Source organism: Hippoglossus hippoglossus, chromosome 20 (genome assembly GCF_009819705.1).
Source record: "Hippoglossus hippoglossus isolate fHipHip1 chromosome 20, fHipHip1.pri, whole genome shotgun sequence".
NCBI classification, from domain to species: Eukaryota; Metazoa; Chordata; class Actinopteri; order Pleuronectiformes; family Pleuronectidae; genus Hippoglossus; species Hippoglossus hippoglossus.
Window position 1 is genome coordinate 9,313,372 of NC_047170.1, and position 24,247 is coordinate 9,337,618.

Genomic DNA, 24,247 nt, shown 5'->3' on the forward strand with positions numbered 1-24,247 from the left:
GGCTGCAGCATAAGGTTGGAAAAGTATCACAAATGAAGAATAGTGATGTCACTGGCTTGATGCAGTATTGCAAATAAGAATTATGCAACCAAATATTAAATGTCATCTACTTAAAGTTACTTTAAAGCTGCTGTCAGACGTATGCACTGACAAAAACTGACATTTGACTGAAATTTACCAGAGGGCATTCGCAAATTTTCGGGAAAATGTCAGAGTGAGGCCATGAGGGAATACAGCAGGAAAATGTCAATGACATTTCAAACACAACGAGAAGACGGCCAAAGAAGAGGTCATCTTAGAGAGACAACAAGAGGATTTGTCTTTCTGCAGCAGGATTTATCCGTCATATCCTGCTTCCTGATGCTCTACCCAGTCATCAGTCTGTTATTGTGAACACGTCTGACGTGGACAGTCTGAAATCTGTGAAATGTCCGGACCCGATTTTTGGAGTTCATGTCTGAAAAAAGGTCAAGACTATATCTATTTCCTTCACTTTTGATTCCTTATGTCCTTCTTGTTGTTTGAAACATCTCGATCTAAATAACAGGAAATGAGATTGTGACCTATTGTTCAACTACCCAATTGTCTTCAGGAGCCTTGTCGTTAGTTCTGGAGGTGAATGTAGCTTAGCTTCGCATAAATAATAGAAACAAGTGTCAGCCCCACTCTGGCCAAAGTTAAAAACCTAATCCACCAACCAGTACCTCTAAAGCTCACTAATTAAGACACTAAGGTCTGACTGTAAGAGGAATCCAAGAAAAACTATAGTCCTGCACATTACAACCTCATAAAACCACTCTGGTTTTTTGTAAGGATCAAACCAACAACGTATAACATTAACAAATGAACTCTAGACGACCTGATATGCAGATGTTGTTACGTTTGGATACTGTCAGGTTGGATGTTTTCACACTAAGCTCGAAGAATATTATCTGTCTCCTCATGTAACTCTTGGCAAGAGATAAGTGAATAAGTGCATTTCCCAAAGAAATGTCAAACTATTCCTTTAGCTATAAAAATGGGCCAGACCTAATTTAAAATCGTGCGGAAATGAAGCCGACAGAGTGTGTCTGGTGTGCGGCAGGTGTTTACCTGTAACCGTCTGGTCTGAATCTCCTCCAGCATGATCGCCAGACACTTGGTGAAGTCTGTTAGATCCTGGTCGGCTGTTTCTATCAGCTTGCACCCCTACGCACAATGAAGAAGCACGGAATCACACAAAGTTAACAAAACGCAATCAGATGGACGTACACATACACACATATCAAAACACAAAAAAAATCCAGGCAGAGATAAGGGATGGGGGGATAACAGAGTACGGAAAAACTGAGAGAGAGAGAGAGAGAGAGAGAGAGAGAGAGAGAGATGGAGAGAGGTATAAATCTGTGTTTTAGTGTTGTCTGGCTGTCTGCGGGCTGTGTTGCTGAATAATGTAGAGGTTCCAGTCAGTGGCCCTAAACTACAGCATCCAGGTAAACAACCAAGCCCTGGCTCTCTCTCCTCTGTCTCAGAACACTGTCACTTTCCTTCTAAAACACACCAGCTTCCCTATTTCACAAGGCACACACACACACACACAGACACACACACGCACTCACACAGAGTACAATCAGTTCACAGAAACTTGTTCTCCGTGCTCTGTTTAATCCCATCCATCCTCCCGTGCCTCCCCTCCTCTTCCCCACATCTCTGCCACCCCTTGTCTCTCTCCCTCCCTTGCGGATGCTTTTTCGGATCTCTTCCTTCCACTTATGCAGAAATTATTCACCGTTTCTAACAAATCTCTAAAGGAACGCCTCAAACTTTCACATTGTTCTGCTCCTAAAGCATTACCATAACAGCCTGTTCTTTCTCCACGGTAAAAGGCATAGCTCTTTTTTTTTTTTTTTTTTAAGCAACCTGTGTGATGTGTGTGAAAAGGGGCTGATATTACAGGTAGCTACAGAGAGAGGAGAGTGTCACAGCTGAAGGCAACTCACAGCTGTGAGTGCAAATGTGTGAATGTGCGTGTGCACGGTTAAGCACCGGATATGCATTTTAAACTGTAGACAGTGTATATCAATGGGGTCTGATCACAGTAACACAGTACAAATATAAGGTACTACATTGTCTTCCTGCTAAGTGTGTGTGGGTGTGTGTGTGTGGGTGTGTGTGCGACACCTTACCCTGTATTTATTATTTATTGAAACAAGCTTCACCTCTCTTCCAGTGGCCTACCTAGTTTGACATGTTGCTCGTTATAAACAATGGGAAGTCCACTTGATAGAAGAACTCTCATTTTATTTTCATGACCTTTGAGAGTTTAGTCGTGAACAATTCTACTGCACAGCTATGGGGACACAAGGAGCCAAGACTGTGATGTCATCAGGAGCCTCGGGCGGCAGCTCTGGCGTCGACCTTGAGTGTGTATCTTCAATTTGGTGGAAATGCACCTGTGTAGCAGACATCATTCACCAAAGCTTGTTTTTTGGCATGGAATGTGGCAAAGAAACCTCTGTGGCTGTGAAACAACAAACTTTTGACAAAATGGCATCTCTGCGACAACATCTGTTGTTTTGGGTTTGTACCCTCATGGTTGAATGCACTTATTGTAAGTCGCTTTGGATACAAGCGTCAGCTAAATGAAATGTAATCTGTTTTAACACCTCATTGCATTTCACCACAGCTCCTCAAAGCAGCGAGTGAGAGTGCAGAACATCTCAACATCAACAGAGTCCAATAACTTTACAATATGCCACACTCATGCCAGCTTTGATGAATTATGCTCTTAGTAGTAGTGTCTGCCACACTTGTACAGTATATTATGTTAATTGCATATACATTTAGTACATACAAATTAATTTATCTTGCAAAAATACAAACTCCTGTGACTTCTGTTCACATTACTTCACAGTGTAATATCCCCATGTAATGTAACTGACACTAATCACCACATCTTTTGAAGGTCCTGCAAAGTGTATTTGCAGGACCTTCAATATTTTATTTTTATTGTCTGTCTTTTTAACTTATCCTCTATGCCTTTTACTTTGTTTTTATTTAAAATGTTTGTATTTCTAACATTGTACATGTTATCTTTTTATCCATGCTTGTGTTACTGTCCTTTACCATGATTGTAAAGCACTTTGGCTCCACTCCAGATATTTGTTTTTACAAGGTAGCGGCTTTGTGCATTCAATTTAGAAGTTTCAATTTTGGTTTCCTGCTTAGAATCAAAGTCAAAAGACATGTAACACAGTTATTCCATCATCTTGTGACCCATTAGATTCACCAAGCGACCACACGTAGGAGTCCAAACACCCCAGGTTGATCGTACAGAAATAGTATAAAGTTCTTATGTCCAAACCTGTCTCAAGTCCTACTGCTCTTTGTTTGTGTGTTAGTACATATGAGGGATTACATGTCAGTGAGAACCTTGAGGTCTGAGAGAGAGAGGGTGTGAGAGTTGTGTCTCCACTCACCTTGTCGGCATAGAAAGCTTTGACCTTGGCAGTAATGGAATCAAAATCCCCACTGATATAGTCGGGGAGGAAGCTGGATGTAAGGATAGACAGAGAGGGTGAGTGGCAGAGGGAGAGGGTTAAGATTGCAAGAAAGACAGAGAGAGACAGAGCGTGAGGCAGAGATGGAAGAGAGGAGGAGAGAGAGGACATCGGACATATATCAGCTCTTTGATCTGTGCAACAAGGGAGGGGTGTGACGCCGCCGGGGAAGAAGAAGAGACACGGAGACTGACAGGGTGATTCTCTGGGCAGGGGGCCCTGGCCCTGGCCCGGACTCCCTCGATCTCTCACTCTCTTTCTCTCCTGTTCGCTTACTCTCTCAATTTCAAATCCAATCTAAAACAAATAAAAACAAATGTAATCCAATTGTTTGATAAATACTGTGCATCAATTATAGGACTGGACATAAATAGCTCCTAAACAACAGGAATACAATAAAGATTTCATCTCTCAGAAAGACACGCACACACAACCAAACAAACACACAGAGACAGAGCATGAAGTGTTGTTCATTTTATCAGAGTATCAGTTTGATTTCAACATTTCTCAGTGAAATTTGATATTTTGCTACATCATATACTGTAATAGGTGAAATGAAGCAATACAAATCATATATTTATAGAAATCTATTAAGGCAGGGGAACTAAAGGTAGGTAAAAAAGTTTAAGCTTTTTTGTTCCCCACAGATTTTTATATCCCATGCACAAAATGCATACAAAAATGATAAGGCGATCCGATTATGTCGCACAATACTTTTATAAATAATAATAATAATAAATGAATGATCAGTTAAACTTGAATTTTGAAAGCTTTGATAAAAAAAAAAATATATATATATTTTCAGGATGTATTTAACTTATTATAAAATCTGGAAAAAAATAGACAAAAGTAATTTTTGGGTAAAAGGGTTTATGACTTATAAGATTTACCTCCCAGAAAACAGTGAAGGAAGACAGAATATTAATTGTTAGCTGCATAAACCCGCAAAAAAATATTATGTTATCACACCAAATTAAGAGGATTAAAACTGGAAATTAAACTGCGCAGGAGGTTTTGGATCATGTGTATATGCAGGCTTTGCATTCTTATTCCATTGTATTTCATTCAATCACATACAAATGTGTCTAAACCTACATTCTCATGGTTTTGGAATAACAAAGGTCTGTTGAAGATATCAGTGAAAAGAGCCCAAAATGTACCAGCCACCAGCGAGTGGAACATTCCTGTCAGGGGAAGACGGACAGCTCTCTGTTTATTCCATTTGTGTGTGTGTGTTTATGTGTAAGGAGCGGGACCACTCAGGGATGCGGTAGCTGCTATCTAGAGGCATTAACAGGTCTGACATTACGATTTCATGGTTGGTTGGGTCGTGTGTTTGTGTGGGTTATAGTCTGTGTGTGTGCACCACAGAAAGAGGCGAGAGCGGGGTTCCGGTCGGTTGAGGAGAGAGATACAGACGGATTATTCCCTCCCTCCTTCCTCGGTGTTGCCATTTACACCATCGAGTTACAGCAAGACAAACAGAACGGGAATTGTGTGCAATCTGTTGCCACATACACATAGCAGACATAAGTGCTTAGTTCATAGTTGTGTCGGCCAGAAACGCTATCACAAATCTTTGTCTTAAATTGACTTTCATCCAACGTTTTTTGTCACACCTGCTTAGATCTTTGTTTCTTTTAACTGTATCTTTCACCCAGTTGGAAGGATTTTGGCAGCGGCTTTGACTGAGTGAAAACATTTGTATCACCAGAAACCTCCAAAAGCCAGACTTTCACAGTAACAACACCATCTGTAAGGACTATGAACAACTTCATAGAGCAAATTCAAAGATAGCCGAGCTGGAGGTGGATAACTCGCAGCTTTTGGAGGCTCTTCAGAAGAAAGAGTCTCTTTTCTCCAGTTTTTGGGTAGTGGCATCTGAGCAGTCTGAACAGATTGCCTACTTCAATGCAAACATGCAGGACACTGTTGTGTGAGATCCCTCCACTTGTCCCTGTACTTCCTCCAGCTCTAAACTTAATCATCTTGGGCCAGAGTGATGATCCTCAGTGGCAGGGGATCTTTGAACAGGGCGGCCTCACCACCTCCCCTAAGCTTCTCAAATATTCTTTAGATGTTACGGCCCACCCATCCAACTTGCCCTGATTTGGACCCCACTCAGAAGACCAGTCTCTTCCGACGCTGGAGTTTTCCCTCACCGTTACACTGTAAAGCCAAACAAATAACCCTTGCTTGTCAGGAGACCCCCATATCTCATCGTAGTCTCCTGAAAGAGGCCAGCACCTTGATCAAATGCTCACTCTGATGCAATTAAGCCCTCGATACTGGATTACTTCTTTACCTCAAAGGGCTCAGGTTTTCTGTTCCTGACCGAGACTTGGCAGAGCAGTGTGGGAAATGCTGTGGTTATCAAGAAAAGCTTTCTTAGTTGGAACTGCAGATGACCACTATTACTGTAATTTAATTTTGAAGTTGATCAGTTGTTATGATTAAATATTTTAAATATCACGTAGACGATGCTTCATGTAACTTGGCTGCTGACTTTCTAAATTAAGAAAAGTCTGAAGTCTTTTAACTTTACTCAACATGTGTCTGGTCCCTGGACCTGGTTTATACACTTAATCTAAATAGTGGTTCAATTTTATGAACGTGTTTTATTCATTCAATGAGACTTCATCCCTCCGTCCATTCATCGACCTGGTTAAATCTAACATAAGTGTATGTGCATATGTTTCAGCGGGGAGAAATCTATCAAGTTCCATGCGCACTGTCACCACAGACAAACTGAGTTTAACAACAAGGTTAACGACCCTGTTTGGCTTCGTTAGGGTTGTCATTACTGTACCAGCAGATGAGCCTGTATTTGTAAATGAGGATTGCTTTCTCTTTCTTTGTGGATTAGAGCAGAGTTAGAATCACCCCCTTCTCAAAACCCTTCTTCTGTTTATCCAACTCCATCATTTACATTTGACGGTCTTTTTGGCATTTCCCTGCACGATCTGATTGATTTTAAGGGCAGTACGAAACCATCCTTCAGACCTGCAGACATTTCAACTACTTCCTTGCTTCAAAATATAGGGGGTGGTTCTATTATTCAATCCTGGTGTCTGTCATAAATAGCTCCCTGCAATCTTGTTGTGTCCCAGCTCATTTTAAACATGCAGTTGTTCAGCCTCCTCCCTTCGTCGACTAACCTTGATACATCCCTTCCCAAAAGGCCAATATCTAAGCTGCCTTTTATCTCACAACTTTTAGAGGAAGTTGTTGACAGTTTACTGCCATTTTGACTCCAAACAACATATTCTGATCTACCTTCCATGCCAAGCATTGCACTGAAACAGCTTTTCTCCAAGTCTCTAATGACATAATGATGTCTTCTGATGTGGGTGAATGCTCTGCTTTGGGGCTGCTGGATCTTTTGATACTGTAGATCACAGCATCCTGATTTAAAGGCTAAGGCAGTGGGATGCTGTCTTTGATTGTACTGGAATGGTTCTTGTGTTATCTCTCTAACTGGAGCTCTTCGATGTCACTTGGTCACTATATGTCTGCTGCCTTGCCTGTGGAATGCCCCAGAGTTCAATCTTGGGCCCTTTACAATTTGTTCTGTTTCTGCTTCCCTTAAATCATATTATTGGCGAATTTAAAGGCATTCCTTACGACTACCAAAAGTCTGATTATTGTCTGACTGCCATGAAGGACTGGATGACTTATAATTTTTAAAGCTAAATGAAGATAAAAAATTATATATAATATTATATCTTATCATTAAGAAACTGTTTTATTGTTATGCATGAAGACAGTTAAACACAGCCCTATGACTGAGCTAGTAAAAAATGAGTCTATATTCACACTTACAAGCAATGAAATGTGCACACATACACATAATATGCAGGTACACATGTACACTTTTCCCCTTCTTATAATACAGGAAACCAATATTGCATATCCATTCAGAAAGAGCCTTCATGTGACAGATGGGATGAGACGTGACACTGGGGCTCATCCGAGATATACACACACACGCGCGCACCCTTTCTGACCTGTGTGCATGACTCCACCGGATGATAGTAATTGACCAGGCGAGAGATTCTAAATTCTGCACTTGTGTCTTTGTGCGTGAGCGTAAATGCTGCTTCTGTCTATGTGTCTGTGTGCCTGTCTGACAGTCTTCACTTCCACATTAATATTAACTGACACTTTAATTTGGATGGGAAATGGAGCATTTTACCACCAGTTTGTCTGCATATCATGTGCAGGGATGGCTGTGTGACCTTTGCCTGTCTTTGTGTGTGTGTATGTGTTTGTGTATCACCCTTCTGTCTCCCTCTCTCTACATCTGATTTGCCTGCTTTTTTCTCCTCTCCTGCAAACCCACACTTCTCCTTCCTATGTTGATTTTTCATTTACACCTTATTCAAATCTCATCTACTTTCAGCCCAGCGATATTTTCTTTAGTATGTAATTAGGCCAACTTCCCTTCATCTAACGGCGTCATTATGAGAAAAAAATCTCCTCCCCTATATATTATTATACCCTTTTCATCTCCATTTCCCTTCAAAATAAGAAAGGATATGACCACTAATCACAACAAACAGTTGTTTTGCTTATATTCTCTCGCTCTCTCATGTCATTCATTTCCTGAATCACAACCACTCCTCTCTCTCCTGGAGATGTGGCTCTGATTACTCATCTCACCTCCCAATCAGACAAGGAGAGCCAGTGAAAAGGCGGAGGAATCATTTTGAATGACATCCTTAATGACTACAGACTGTATGGACGTCAACTAAATTCACTTGAGAAAAACAAAATTGCCCTGTAATAATAATCTTTATTTACGACTACTGTTTCATGTGAGCTGAACCAAACCTTCCAACAAGGTGTATTTGTAGGATTTAGTGGCATCTAGTGGTGACAGTGCAGATTGCAGAACCCGCAGTGGAATTTGGTTGTGCGAGAGGTCTTTGTCTTGAGTCATAGTTTGGTTTGTCCATTCTGGGCTACTGTAGAAATACGCCAAAAATGGTAGTTTCTCGAAAAAGGGCCCGCTCCTTATTGAGATAAGAAGATGTCATTCTAAGGTAACTAAAATGCAAGAATTCTTAGTTGCAGGAAAGTATAAACAAATAAAAAGATTATGATTTTTCTGTATTCCATTTCTGTCAATAAATCCCCCTAAATCCTACATTCTTACCTTTCAAGTACAGAGGGACTACAGATTAGAATACAACCATATGAATACCTTCTGGGTTATATTTTGGATAATATAGATTATTTGAGAAGTCACAAATGAAAGCAGGTCAGATTGTCTTCTAAGTATTTTTAAGTAACGTGAGTCATTAGTGCAGATGACAGTGATACGACTGCAGTTCCACAAATGTGGGTATAAAAACAACCAATCCTTGCAACCAGAGATTTAATAATTCCATTGCAAAAAAGAAGATAATCTACAAAACCTCCAGGGACAAATGTGAGCTTGCACACATGCTGATGTACATGTGTCTTTAACACACACACATCTTTATTGAAACAATTGAAAATAAAGCACCTGGTTGCACATGCATGATTGTGAAAACATGTGTGCTTGTGCCTGTAGAGCCTCTCTTTATTTGTGTGTTTCACCAGTGTCTAATCCCAAAGTTAATCAGCTAGATGCCTGCAGGCACTCAGAGTAATAACCCGACAAGAGTCATAAATCCACTGCACATCTCTTATCCACAAACCACACACATACACTAAGTTTATTAACTCTCAGCACTGAGGGCTACTTGGTGTACTAAACCGAGAGAGTGAGAGGGATGGAAAGAGATAATTGTAATTTTAATGAGCCTAAATGGTTGCAACTCCAATAAAATTGACTTAACAAAAACTCATGATAGCATGTGTAAAAACAAAAGTGTGAAGCCCTCACATTAAAAAGAAAAGGCCCAGCTCCCAGTGCTCATCAACTTGGCTCAGTGTGTCAATTTCCAAACCAGCGCAATAAAAACAGAGGGGATTTTTCAAATCAGACTGTAATAGACAAACTCCACCTGGAGTGCAGCAGCATAGCAAGTGTGAGACAGAAAGTATCTTGGCTGATGAAAACATGAGGGTCTATGAGCTACTTGACAAAAGATAGTACAGTGAGGGGAAAAAAAGATGCACCACATTAATTACCCATTTAAAAAAGGACTGTTAAAAAAAAAACACCGAGCAAATTGCTTTGATTCATGTTGAGTGTGTTGTGGAGAAACGCATATTTCAGCACTGAAAGCAGTGAGAAGGAAGGAGCTGTTAGTTACCAGTCATCAGCTGAGTCTCATAAACCCCCTGCCTGGTTTAATTTGCAGTGTAATCCTCTTAATTGCTCGCCTGTGATCCTGTTTTTAAGTCATACATTTCTTGATATACCAAGCAGTTAAACAGCTGTGTGAATTTGATCGTATTTGTGTAGACGGAATTCTAATGGCATATTGACAGTAGCTTATTCTCTGAATAATTACGAGCCAACATAAAACACATTTAGCGCCTCTAGCACATTCTCATTCCACTATTCCGTCAGTTACAGTGAACTTCAAAGTGTTTTCATGAGATTGCACACCCAATGGTAGGAATGTAGCTAGTGATAGCTGATTATAGAGAATAAGACTTGTTGTGTGATGTAGCCTATACACAGTCTATCCATTTTTTTATTCACTTTTAATATTAGTGGCAGGTCATAATATTCCATCGTGACTTGGGGGTACCTGGTTTTCATTTACAAAATTGGCAAATGGCAAAAAAAGAAAAAGAGAGTTCCACACAATTACAGCCTGAGATTGAGACATATCTACATTTTCCTCAACATGACAGAGGTCTGTTACTTTGCCAACATTGTGTTTTAGTGCATTTGAAATGTGGCTCTACTGTAATAATAATAACAAAGCCAATAAAAATAATAGTTTCCATCATCCATTAAGCCCAGTAATGTCAAAATGGCTCATATGGTGATTTTGACATTCCCATAAATGGTAAAGTGGTCTCTATTGGACACCACTGTATTTCAAAATAGTTTATTATACATTAATATTATTAATAGCAAATATATCAGCCTGAGAAATCTTTGCTGACCTTATCTGCATTACATGTCATCTACAACTCACGGGGGCTCTATGAAACACTGACCTCTTTAAATAATAAATGTCCTTTTAATAAGACTATACTATAAATAACTGCACATAAAAAAATGAAGTGTGTGGCACGAATAGATAAGAGAAATAAAATTAATTCAAAAACAGAAAGAGAAACTGTCAGAGATATCTCTTCGCCACCAAGTCTTAAGTAAGTAAGGCATACAAAGTTTTGCTCTGAAAAACTTCATTTGCAGGGGGGGGGGGGATAATTCTGTATCTTTTCCAAACCAATATGCACACAATCACATGCTGACACAACTATGCTCGGAAAAATCTGTTCCACGTGCACACGTGCTTTGACGAGTGAGTGTGTTGGTGTTTGAACGCTGTTACTCTCACATGTTTGCCTCTTCCTCTAACTCGGCAATCCCACACACAGCTGCAGGTTTTATAAATTCTCCTTTGTCCAATTACCTCTGCCCACATTCAGTCGCTTTTCCCTCCTTGTTCGTCCATATTATTCTCATTTTCTCAGAGGAGTTGATTTGATGCAAAAATTAGACAAAATACAATTTTCATTTAGAAAAAAAAGAGAATGGTACTGGGTCTGATACACATGGGAGCCACAGGGTGTGAGATATCTAAAGGGGCCCACATAAAAGAGATTTGGGTAAAAGTACAGTAAATAATAAGAATGACTGTTAACATGTGTCTCTTGATATATTTAAATTGTTTCCTGATAAACATTCATATAACACAAGCTGCAATATAGTTTAGGAAAGCTTTTCCAATTTCAAGCAGATAGAACAGTGAACCGCAGTAAGAAAAAGGAAGAAATTATGTTATATTGTCATATATCAGGAATATCTGAGTAAAACAGTAATAAGTATAATACATTTGACTCACAGCAAATGAAAAGCAGCATGAATTACTGATGTTGACTTTATCAACAGCTGAATAAAACATTATTTCAGTGCATGTAGTTATTAAATTAATCATAATCTTTGAGAAATGCACATTAACCTGAGCTCACAGCCCACACTGGGATTTGGTATTTGGTTATTGCTTCCTGAAAATCTGCCTTCATCTGAGTAGCTACTGGCTGACTGTACCAAATTTCCCATTTCAAACTAGAGGAATTGAATTAAATGTGCAGTATCTGCACATACAGAATATGGATGCATGTCAATGATGAATATTGTTTCCTGTCTGGTGGTAATAGAAAAGCATGAGAAGAAGAGCACACTACTTATAAAGGCACAATTGTTGGACTTTGAGCAATTTCTCTCAAGAAAATAAAAGTAGTGCTTGAGTAAGTGACTGAGATTTATAAGAACTGGGCAACTGCTTGAACACTAACATCAAACCAGAATCGATGCCTTTATTCCAAACCCAACCAGTCAAGCTGAGAAATATGGTCACAATCTCTGTTTCTGAATTATGGCCAGAAATGTGCTTGCTCTTTGTGGGAAGTGTAAGTGTCTCAAGATAATGTATTTTAAGATTTGGAGCTATACATATAAAAATTCCATTAAATTGAATTGAAAGGTGTTTTTTTTTAGAAAAGCATAATGTCACAGCCTAGTTGACTTTTTACCTTTTGGATATAGCGTGTAATCCCATTGTTTTATCATATTAGACATTTGTGTGAACTTTTGTCATATTCTGGTTGTGCGTTTCTAATCAGTTCATCCTTGAGTTAAATGTTAGTGCCGATTATGAAGAAATTCCCTTGAGGCACCCTTGAGATGTTGTGTTCACAAGGGAACACCGACATTGACCTTTGACTTTACCACCAAATCCTAATTGGCTCATTTTGTATTCTAAGTCAGTGTTTTTACCAGATGTAATAAATTCCCTCTGTGAATTCCTGATATATGTACAGTCGTCTCACACCCTAAAACTTCATTGACTCATCATGTGATGCAGAAAGTCTTAGCCTGACACATCCCCTCCTCTCTTCATCCCTAATTACTACCATCTCGACTGTTTTGACAGAAAAATATGTGGCACCTTTCTTTTAGCTGTGGGAGGCTGTCCACCCACTCTCTTCCTGTAGTCGAGCAGGGGACTGTGGAGGTTGACCAAACACTTTACCCTCATTATTTACTGGAGAAAACAGTCAAGGCAAACATGTGGACAAATACACACAGACGTGAGCTTGTTGATGATGGCCATCACTTCAAAACAAAAAAAGATTTGACATCGTAATTTGACATCCATATATCAAAGAAACCTTAAAAAACTGTATTATAACTCATTTCCATATTTCCAAAGCACCACGTCAGACTGAGTTTCCCTCCAGGCAACTGAATCGCCTTGATTTTCTCAATAAAATCAGACATAATTCAAATTTTCACCAGCACGGCTGCAGCGGATGTGGTCAAAGTGATGACAGCGCAAAGACTGTGGGGCACTTTTGCTGGCTTCCCTTTTTCAAACTGGATCTTAAAAGCCGACATGTTCCCCTGCAGTGAGGCCGCGCAATTTGTCAGCATTGCTTGCAAGAGTTTGGGGGGGTACTGATCCTTTCAAGAGTCTGTTGATGTGTAATCTGCAGTTTAAAAGCAGAGCAGTCTCTGCACTGCGTGAATTCAACAAAAACAAAATATCCCAGTTTTGATATTTTGAATTTGAATTTGAAACTCTGTGATCTGGGGTGGAAAAGCTGTTTCCCTGATAGCTTTAAGTCCACGTTCCGATGTGTATAACATCCTTTTCAGGCCATACTAAATTATTAAACACAGACTTCACTGACCTCCCAGTTAATCATTCCTCATGCAATGGTTGCAACTGCTTCTCTTTGGTGGGTCATCTGATGTCAGAGGGTAGTGCTGATGCTACTCACGGCTCGTTTTGGCCAAAACTACTTGTGCAAAGAAATCCTCACCTTTGTTGGTACCATGCATGGCTTGCAAAAAAACGTAATTTGGCTCCTCCCTCTCATCAATCCCAACAGTAATCCCAGTTTGGTTCACCCAGACTTTGACCTTACAGGCATACAGCCCAAAGGACAAGTTAGTGTACTATCTTATTATGTTATTATGTTATTTTCGTGATAATCATGACATTATTTTTGTATTGATTAATTCTTTTCGGGGAGATTGTCTCATGGGCTGTATTTGGCCTGGAGCTTCCCAACCCCTGCCCTAAGATGTACACCCACACAAATACACAGATACCAGCTACTACAGAACATACAGACTCAGCTCAGCTCATCTCTTACATCTTGGTATTTATCAATCTTTTTTAATTATCTTGTCTCTTGTTTTTTTTTCTTCCTGTACATTTCTCTCATACTCTATTTGATCACATGGGATTGTTGCTGCTGCTGTCTTGGCGCCAGTACTGTTAAAATTTCATAAAGCGTGGCTGTGATTGATCGCTTGTATCTCCCTCTCACGATCACCCGTCTTCTCCCTCTTTGTAGTCCATTAGTTATGGTAATGTTAGGTTAAATACATCTTAACTTGCTGGTGATTAATTTACACATCCCCACATGATGATTTTTACCCCCCCTCTGCGTCTTTTTCCTCCATTACCCATCCTCCCTGTACAATGTATAATTTTCTGGGACAGATGCGGTTGGGTGGGGCTAAAAGGGAGGTCTGGCTGTCAGCTCCACTGTGCAGGCTGCTGACAGAGCTCGAACTGAAAGGTCAGAAGATGAATCTGCTGTGTCACGCAGACAGAAATATGAGCGATGCCTCTGTGGGCAGGGATAACATGCTCAAACTCACGGAGATGACGGAGATGCATGACCTGCTGCAAAATACAACAAAAAAAAACAACACCGACTCAGAAAACCTGTTTGTCTCACCAAAGTAGGGAGGACCATACACTGCCTCATCTTAAAAAAGCTACTGTAACTCTCACTACTTGCAGATTCCTAACTTGATCCTAGTTCTAACTTTTGCTGTGAAGCCTGTATCAACAAGCATAGCTGACTAACATTACTGTAAGAAAACAATAGTTGTTGGTGAACCATTTACTGTGGTCAATTCTAAAGCCTGACTCATTTTGAGCCTTTCACAGACATATCAATATTGTGTTTATGTTTGCCGATGTATGTCAATATAAAACCTTTTATTTCACAGAGTAAAAAATGCAGAAAATATGTTTACATTTTACATAAATGTATGGTTATGTTCTTAATTATTTTTATTTGTAGTGATTTATCTTTTTGAGAACAGCATCTTAGGAATCATTGACGTTTTTTTTACCATATATCCAATTTTAATTATTCTACCTTCTCTTGTTACAATTGTCTTAGATTGTTCAACCTCCAAACTCCACGAAACAGTTTTTATTTTGTTATCGTTATTATCATTTTTTATTTACTCCTGTGGTTCGGGAAAAAACCTTTTTCTCAGCAGTGTTTTTCTTGTTAAAATTACCTTCATCGTGCAGCAAAGCATTTAACTGTTTTCACTTTCAAAAGGTTTTGTGTTACAATATCATCTAGTGCTTTTTGTATAAAGTTGTTTTACAACATTGTTATTGGTTTGCAGTCAAAGCACTGACTAATCTTTTAAAGTGTGTGGCAATACACAATTTCAAGGATTTCATCTTTAAACCTTAACATTTAGGAGTAGAATACGTTGTCCCTGTGAAAAAGTGTGAATGGCACTTAGCAAAAATCTCCACGCCTCACATGTCTACAACTTCAAATTGTTGTTACACTGATAGAATTGAAAGATCATGCACATAGACGAATACAAAAACACACACACACACACACACACACACACACACACACACACACACACACACACACACACACACACACACACACACACACACAGACACACACACATCACATTCAGACCTCGGCAGAAAACACACTCATGCTCACACTTTGGTGTTAATGTGAAAGCCTCAACACCTCAGGGAACCAGTGAACCCCAGATCCATCTGTCTCCAGACAGCAGTCCTCCATTAGCCACACACATAGTACTTTGTTAGAGACACACACACAATGGTAATACACAATAACACACAATGGAGGGTGCACGGAAAAAAACGTTCACACACACTGCCACCAGAGAGACACAGAGCTTCACATATGATGCAGTCACTTATTTTGGTCAAATCCAAAGCGTTTTTTCTGAATTTGATCGTCTCTTTTCCCGGAGAACGACACGTAAGTGACAACACAAATTAACGAATGCAAATGCGAACACAAGACAGACTCACCTGCCACGTTCTCCAGCAGTGATGTTATAAAGGTGATTGGCAGCTCCATCAGCACAGGCCCTCAAGAGAGCTGGAGAGAGACAGAGCGACAGAGTGACACTTTGGTCTGTGTAAATGAAAGCAATTAGTTTTAAACGAGTACAACACCTCCTTTCATTGAGAGGAGACATTTCTACTCTTTTTTTTTTACAAGTTACTGTCCTGTGTGTGATCCAGTTCAGTCTGGTTTAAACAATGTGAAGCGTGAACAACGTACTGGTTTTCACTGCTGCAGAGGTGAGTTTGGGGAAAAGGTGTGCTCTTTACTTTGTGCATCATCGTCTGCCTGGTGGCATGAAGGTGCAATTTTCTCCACGCTTGGATAGGACGCACCATACTTTGTTAACAAATGAATTAAGAAGTGTGACCTGCAATTCACGTGTGCAGTTAGAAGGATTTACAAAGAAATGATTCTTAGAGCTTCGTACAGTTAGACGTGGTGTCCTTGGAGCCGTATCACACAAGTTACATCTTTCCAGTGCTATTTCTGATAAAGACGCTGTGTGCTCTCTAAATTCTCTTAATTCAATGGACAGGTTTCCTTTTTTGTGTCCAGAGTTCTGGTGAGGACACAGGGAAGGACACATATGAGTGCACTGACTTCAGGTGTTTTCACAACTGAAAGTCTGTACCAAGGTTTGTGTCTTTGTTACATTGTTTACATTTGATCCGCTTTTGGTTTCACATCGCTATTCAGGGAGCGCACTTGAGACTTTTGTATGAAATACTTGGGTTGTGTCTCCCAATAGTTGACATTGATTGGTTTGTTGACGGGCCTGCGTCTATCGTCAGCGTGTTGTCTTTCTGTTTGAATGGAGGAAATAAGGAACTGATTCAATTTGCAGTAATATTCTTTCAGGTGCAGTAGTCAACATTAGTTTGAATGAGTCACATGAACGACCTTCTCATTCAAACGTTATATCGTCTTCGGTGATGGGCAAAGACTGCAAACAAGAGCCTGGGCAACGGTTTTATCTTATTTAACCTCTTCTATTGTTTAATTCTGTCTCAACTTCCTGCAATTGGTCCGGACGTCTGTGTTGTCACACAGCAAATAAACCGAACCAGGGTTCAGTTTGATCCAAACCAAGACCTCCTCTTTTGATCGGACTGAATTTTGGTACATGGTTCCAGGCTGTGGTCAGAGGCCCGTTTCACACCTGTCATTTTGGTTGGGACTAACCATATGACTGTGCGCTAATAAATTAAATATCACAATCATTCCAAAAGCTTTAGTTTGTGGTGCTGTTGATCAGTAAAGCATTGTATACAGATTTTCTTCTGTAAATTTGCCCATCCTCATTGATTTGAATAGAGCGGACGAAATAATAGAAACACCTATAAACACAACACAATTCGAGTGCACAACAAATTAAAACTTCCCAAATTATCATACAAATGAATCAGCAACTCTGTAACAAAGTTTCAACAAAAGCTGAACAATGAAACCTGTTGTATTGGGCTGCATTAGCATGAGCTGTGTGTTCCCAACTTGACAGAGCACAGAGGGAAACACAGAAACGGGTTTATAGAAGAAGGAAAAACATAACGGTGAGTCATTTAAACACAGCCCCGGATTGGACATGAACATCAGCATTTATTTATTTTTCTTCAATCAGTCCCTGCACAAATGGAAAGAGTTTGAACAAGGACAAAATTTATTAGAAGGAGAATACCTCTCTGCCATGGGAAACAAAACAAATCACGCAGACAGGTGAAGCATTACGGTTAAAAAAGGATTGACAGTTTAGAGGCAAAGGCAACGAAAGAGCACTTATCTTTTGTGCCTTTAAAGACAGACAAATGAGGCGGTGATTTGCCATTCTTAAAATGGCATTCAAGTTCTCGGAAAATTAGATGCAAACTATTTGCAAATGTATGCTCTTTCGTGGCCTCCATTCTATTCAAATTGAGCAGCCTATTTTTTAAAGAGCCCTTTTCTGTTTGGGGCTGTTGTGGAGCACACGGGGAAAACTTCAAAGAGTCAGCTCTGGTTTTTCTACTTGAACCGAGTTTAAAACTAACTGAAGCTTGCACCAAAGAGACGGGTAACACTTGTACGCCTGTTTTGTTTTTGATGCTCGTTCTCGAAGGCTTTCATCCACGCGTCAGTTTCCAAAGACCACCGTTCGAGAGTGCACGTGCTTCCGTGCATGTCGTTGGTTTGGTTGCCTGCATAGATATTACCATTTGTTTGATTATCAGTGAAAAAAACATGAATAAGGTTTAATTGTGGCGACCAAACTCCACCCTGATTGACAAAAAACATTTTGCTTTTGACTTTAAGTTTATGTTTTTGTCGACTGTATCAGGTCATATCAGACTTTATTCATTTCTCCCCCTCCAATACACATGATACAGTACAGAAAGGACACTATTCATCTGTTACTTTTACTTAACAATGCTGTTCCCTCCATTCATCTAATGGAATCACACTATGCAGAACTCTGTGTCAGTAATGGTTCCTAACCGTGGCATTAAAAATGCATTGTGATGAAGAAATCCTGCATCACCCATTGTAAATATAACATATTCCAATTATATCATCAACCATCAAATCCACTTGGGGATGTTCTGTTACCTCAAAACACTTATTGGTATTATTCTGATATTCTCTTACAAATGATTTCATTCAACAACAACTGTAGTTAATTAAAAATGGTGTCAGCAAAAGCCAGCTGGTGTGCAGCAGGAGTAAAGCACACTATGCATGAATGCTCTCACTCATTCAATACATTACAGGAAATAATAAATAGAAAGCTTCTGTGATGAAAATATTTGTTTCTAACTTTACAAAACTAAACTTTATCCAAGATATTTTAATCTAAAGCAACGGCTGAGTAATTCTCTCTCGTACTGAAGTGCAAACTCATTTAGTTTGTGTCGATATTAATAGATATTGAATACATAAAAGTTAAATAAATAAATAAACAGTTAATAGCTCTAATTACCCGAGCAAATTAAAGGGCTATTGACTTTTTCCTGCTTTAAACCATCATTATTATTTGGCCTTTAAAAATCAACTATGGGTCGAGTTGTTTACGACACATCACACAACTCTTAAGCCATTAGCATATGTGTTGAATGTAATAATCTGCAGAGTCACACCTACACTTCACATTCACTAGTCACAGATTCACACATTCACCATATTAGACTTGATGGAGAGAGATGACGATTCTTACACAGAGAGAGGAATCGTTCTAAATCGAACTATCCTTGGCTTCAGTGCTCAAAAGGTGAGAGGATGCAGAAGCATTTGCATTGATGTAAATAATACACTTACATTCAAGGTACTGCTTTTATCCACCACCCGTACCACCTGCTGTTTATGCTTTGGCATCAAAAAATGATTGGAATGTAAATGACTCATTATCTCTGACAGAGTGCAAAGGCTGTGAAAGTCTTCGAATAACAACTTCTGGGAAAACAGAGAAACTCTCATTTAAGCTTAGAGACAACTGTAAAGGCATCAGTCATTATTTGTGTATGAGAGACAGAGACACACACACACACACACACACTCACACAAACACTGAATAATTTTCATACTTTTAGATCAGTTACTTCTCTCCATTTTCTCTGTTTGCATGGTCGACCATCCACACACACACACACACACACACACACACACACACACACACACACACACACACACACACACACACACACACACACACACAGCTCCAGGAAATCGGATGCGATTACACGCAGTGTGACACAAAACCTTTCCATGTGAGGTTTGTCCTTGCCAATGCTTGTTTTATAAGCATTAGGACCCTTCCAGTGCTGTATGGAAACCAGTGATGACTTTCAATATTGCTTTTCTTTTGCACTTTAATTCTCCTGTTAAATTATGTCATGGTTTTCTGCAGCAGTTTATACTGGAGCCTCCTACCTTGGCTGAAATAAAAAAGCTCTATGCTAATGTTAGATTTAAAATATTGCTGCTAAATCCCACAACAAAGGCGATGCAGTTCATTAATGAGGCAGATATTACATAGAAACAACTACAATGATTTTTGCTTAAGTGCAATTTTGGTGACAAAAATACATTTTATTTTCAGTGTTTCTCATCAACATGCACTTCTTGTGTGCATTCTTGAGGTCAAACCAACATGGTGCATGCATTTTCTAGATTATCATACATTTTTAATTATACACAAGATCTACGTGGGCCAGTGGTTAGCAGTATGGCCTCGCAGCAGGCGTGGAAATCATGCAGAGGCACAACACAGAATAAAGGGGGACCCACATGGAGTACATTGGTCCACAGATGGTCCTTACGACAATCAGACTAAGGTGTTGCAATGTTGGGGAAAGACAAAACAGCTGGACATGTGCTGATATTAGTTTTGTCAATTTGTTTACCCATAGTTTACCAAACTAATGTGCAATCCCTGTATCCTGTTTTATATGAATCAGTACTTTGTTTTGTATTTGATGACCCTGCTTTTTAAATCCCTGTCAAGCTCTTTCCTCCCCCCCCCCTTGTGTTAGGGTTATCGATTGGCTCGCTTTAATAGTCTTCCCGTCTGCATGTCAAATAGTAAAGACTGTGATTCTCCTTTTATTTCAAGGCTGCTCTTCTTGACATTTACACCCCTCAAAATTCCCATAGCTGAGGCTTTTTCAAAAGTTTATCTTCAGTCTCCATCTTTCTAGATTTCCCAACGTCCCGTTCATCTGCATCACTGTAAAGAGCAAAAGTGAGTAAACCTAACTTGAGGAAACATGATCTCTGCATCTGCTCTCCATTCACACACAGCGAAGACACAATTACTGTCATTCTCCTCCTGAAAACAATGAGATGTCGGCTATTTGAAGTGCGCCACGATTGCGATGCGACGGCTTAACCGACTCCTTCATCTGCTCGCTCACCTCGGAGCATTTCAGTTTGACGAACTCGACAGGGACTGCACATACGGAGACACGGCTGTGTGAATGGCGACGATGATCTGATGCGAGCCGAGCGGGGCCAGCAGAAAGTGTCAGAGGAGACGACCTTGTAAATCAACTAGCTATCATAATCCCTCCCTGCAGGGCTCTGAAATGAAACATGTCATTTCAGAGCTTTCGCTATTTTTTTTATCATCTGTGTCACTGCTGAATATGATGGAGAAAAGGTGCATGGAGACGTTCATGCACAAACACACAAACACACACACACACACACACACACACACACACACACACACACACACACACACACACACACACACACACACACACACACACACACACACACACACACACACACACACACACACACACACAAACGCTGCTGTGCGGGGTATTCTACTGAATGCCAGTATTGATGAGGTTAGCAATGAGTATTAATACCTGTCAGGTTAGGGCTTTGGTGCAGTGCAGGAGAGGGCAAACGGTCATGAAGAGCTGTGAAAAGATTATTATCCCCATTAAGATGCCGTGACGCCACTCCGCCATCTATCAGTCCACCCCCCCCCCACACTCCGTCAGCCTGTCTCCAGATTCCTCCTGCTCTCTACACCTTGCCTTGAATTTGATTGATTTCCTGCACAAACATTTTATTTCTCTCTAGGCCCCTCTTACTCTTTACTCTTCCGCTCCATCCTTCTCTTTGTTATTCTAGGCGGCACAATTTTGCACAATTTCACTCTTTTCTCCTCCATTGACGGTCTCGATCCAATTTGCCTTTTAGCTCTTTTCAGATTTCTATCCCCCCGTTCTCCGAAAACTTCTGTCTTCAAACACTCGATACGGCTATTAGCTCTGAAATGTGTGCTTAAATTTAGTATAGCAAGTGTGTGGGTGTGTGTGCGTGTGCGTGTTGTGTGTTTATCCAACCAGCCTTGATTGCAAAGCTGATACTCGACTGACGAGGGTGATGTTCACAAACTTCAACTTCGGCAAGCTGCTCCGCATCAACAAATGATGAAATGAGGCACTTGTAGTAAACACGGGCCTGTTTTTTTCCCCGTTGTTGTCTTGTAGAGAGTCGCCTCCGCTGATTGCTTTATTGAACTGCTTGTTTGTGTCTTTTCACTGGGAGTAAGTGAAGGATCTGCAAGCTAATAAACGAGTAACCGATTGAGTGAACAAGTGACTGACTAGGTGTGGAAGTGGGGGACTGATGGACTTGATGAGTGAGCGGATGCGCGAGTGAGATAAGCAGCTTGATCCCACTTCACAACACTGCACTTGGCACCTGTGAATGAGCTTGACTTTGATCAGCGTTGCGCTCTTCCAGCCCACATTGCTCCTCTGCCTCCCTGCTGCTCCACTTCTCCCACAGATGATGAGGGGGCCCAGGGGCACCACATCAGAGGACCTGAGAGTACCGTGCGCATGTTTGTGTGCGGATGTCTGTGTCTGTCAGGGTGGAGACCTGGCTAGGAGGCCTCCAGGCGAACAACCATCCGGAGAGCGACACGCTACTCAGACACGCGCGCCGACATCTGTTTATCCAATAAACAACATCAAAATTACATGGCGAATCAAGTGAGGGGTGAAAAAACATGCTAGGAGCGTGTTTAACATCAAACTGTGGGAGAGTTGAGATCTGTCATTCACGCCCCAATCATCATCCTGTCAAAAAAGTTCTTCCAAGTGCAATGTGCACTGCTGCCGAGAGCCAAACTGATCTGAGCTTTCACATTTCTGACATCCTCACCAGAGCGACTTGCTCGTGGCGTTTCAGAAACTGCCCAGAATCTCTCTGAAACTTTTTCAGAAGTCGCCTTGTCTAAATGTGGGCAAACGACCAAATCAGCCCTCTGACAGAGTGCATCTGATATTGCCGAATCACGCAGCTGGTTTGTTAGTTAATGTTCCTGTTCTACTGGTGAATATTGAATGTGATAACAAAAAATTCAACAATCAACAAAAGGACATGCAAAAGCCCCATAATTAATTTATGTAAAATGTAATCCCTAACCCACTTTGGAGAGCTGACCAAAATTATCAATCTGCAGACTTTGTCGAGGGTGAGCCACAATCAACCAAGGGTAAAAATAATCTATTTCGAGCCTAATATGATGCAGGACAGTGGTGAACAGACAATTTAAACAGAACATTGAAAAACTGTCCTCAATTTAGATATTGTTTATTGCTCGCACTAAAAATAGAAGTGGGTGTTCCAATGCATTTCGAATCAAATTACAGCTGCAATTTTCTTCAGCAAAAAACAAGCAATGTGATTTTTTATAATATCGTTGAGAATCTATAGAAAACTACAGTGAGACTGATGAGATGTAGCATCAATCCAGACACTCTCTTTACATTAAACAGGTATTACATTCATTTTGATGCATGTTGTCGGTGTTTTTCTTTCTTTAAATTATATTTTCCCCCTTAATAGAGTACCCACAGAATCTTTATCTTGGGAAAGAAGGCACACCTTTGGTGTAAAATCAGATGAGGAAATTGCTCTGTCAAATGTCATTAAATATTTTTTCTTTAGCGAAAAGGCACGACCCGAGAGAGCAGCATGTATCTAACTGAGTGGCTGCTGTGCAGTGGAGATGGCTCAGGTGCCTCTTGGGTTTTGATAAGATATCAAAGCTGTGTTCATTAAAATTCAACCTAAAGTGATTTTAATCACAAGTTTGCCATCAAAGTTCCTCTGTGAAGTTACCGAGAAGTTTTTTTCATACATTTGTGTGACTCCATATTTTTTTGCTGTTATATGTTGAGAACGACTGATTAAAGACAACTGTTTTAACCCCCGTCCTTGATAATATGAATTTGTGCTTAACACTTGAGATAGCTTCAAGTTATTCTTGTCTGGTGAGGCACTCTTGCTGATTATTTTACACAGCTAAAAAACTAAAACAAATGTAGGACACAGATTGTCTACTTTAAAGTTTCAAACTCAGCTTTGGGTGTTTAATACATCACAGCCAGGGAGCTGCAATGCATCGTCACGTCTCATAAGCGACACCTCGTTTTTTTTCTCAATAAGCCTTTTGTGAATGTTTTTTTTCTGTATTTTTCTGAATTTCTGTTCCTCTTTTACTCTGATTAAGGGCCTTGGCGTATTCATGAAGCAGATGAAAACCAAATCCATTTCTATATCCTCTAGTTAACGACTGCAAAGAAAGAAGAAAAAAAAAAAGAAGCAGCTGTAATCTTTCCTGGGGACTTTCTAGTTTCATAAACTGCCAGCAAGCTTGTGACCGGCATCTTCAACAATAATCAGCGCCCTCGGGCATGAAGCTGCTGAAGTGGAGCCGTCCACAGAGCTGGTATTGTGCAACATGTACCATACATCTGAATATGAATGTAATGTATAGCTGATGAAATGATGTTGGCCTTTTTACACAGAAACACACATAAGAGTTGTGCATCCAGGTCTCCAGGACTGTACAGTACTTCCTATATGTCCATGTCCCAGACTATCACTTACCCCCCGTTACTAAAGGACTGCAAGAG

The 24,247-nt window shown here is 40.2% G+C and overlaps 1 protein-coding gene across 2 annotated transcripts in view; it reads right to left on the minus strand.

The window, feature by feature from the left end:
• The window catches only part of tpk1 (thiamin pyrophosphokinase 1), a 71,984-nt gene that overhangs the window by 38,430 nt on the left and 9,307 nt on the right, over positions 1 to 24,247 (minus strand). For both annotated transcript variants that reach the window (XR_004612328.1, XM_034572451.1), the window contains exons 4-6: positions 15,794 to 15,863; positions 3,459 to 3,531; positions 1,093 to 1,188 (exon numbers count right to left, since the gene is read on the minus strand). Coding sequence is in view for 1 of the 2 variants with exons in the window: in XM_034572451.1 (XP_034428342.1) it covers positions 1,093 to 1,188; positions 3,459 to 3,531; positions 15,794 to 15,863 (239 nt within the window). In the remaining variant the exon portion in view is untranslated. The remainder of the gene's footprint in view (positions 1 to 1,092; positions 1,189 to 3,458; positions 3,532 to 15,793; positions 15,864 to 24,247) is intronic.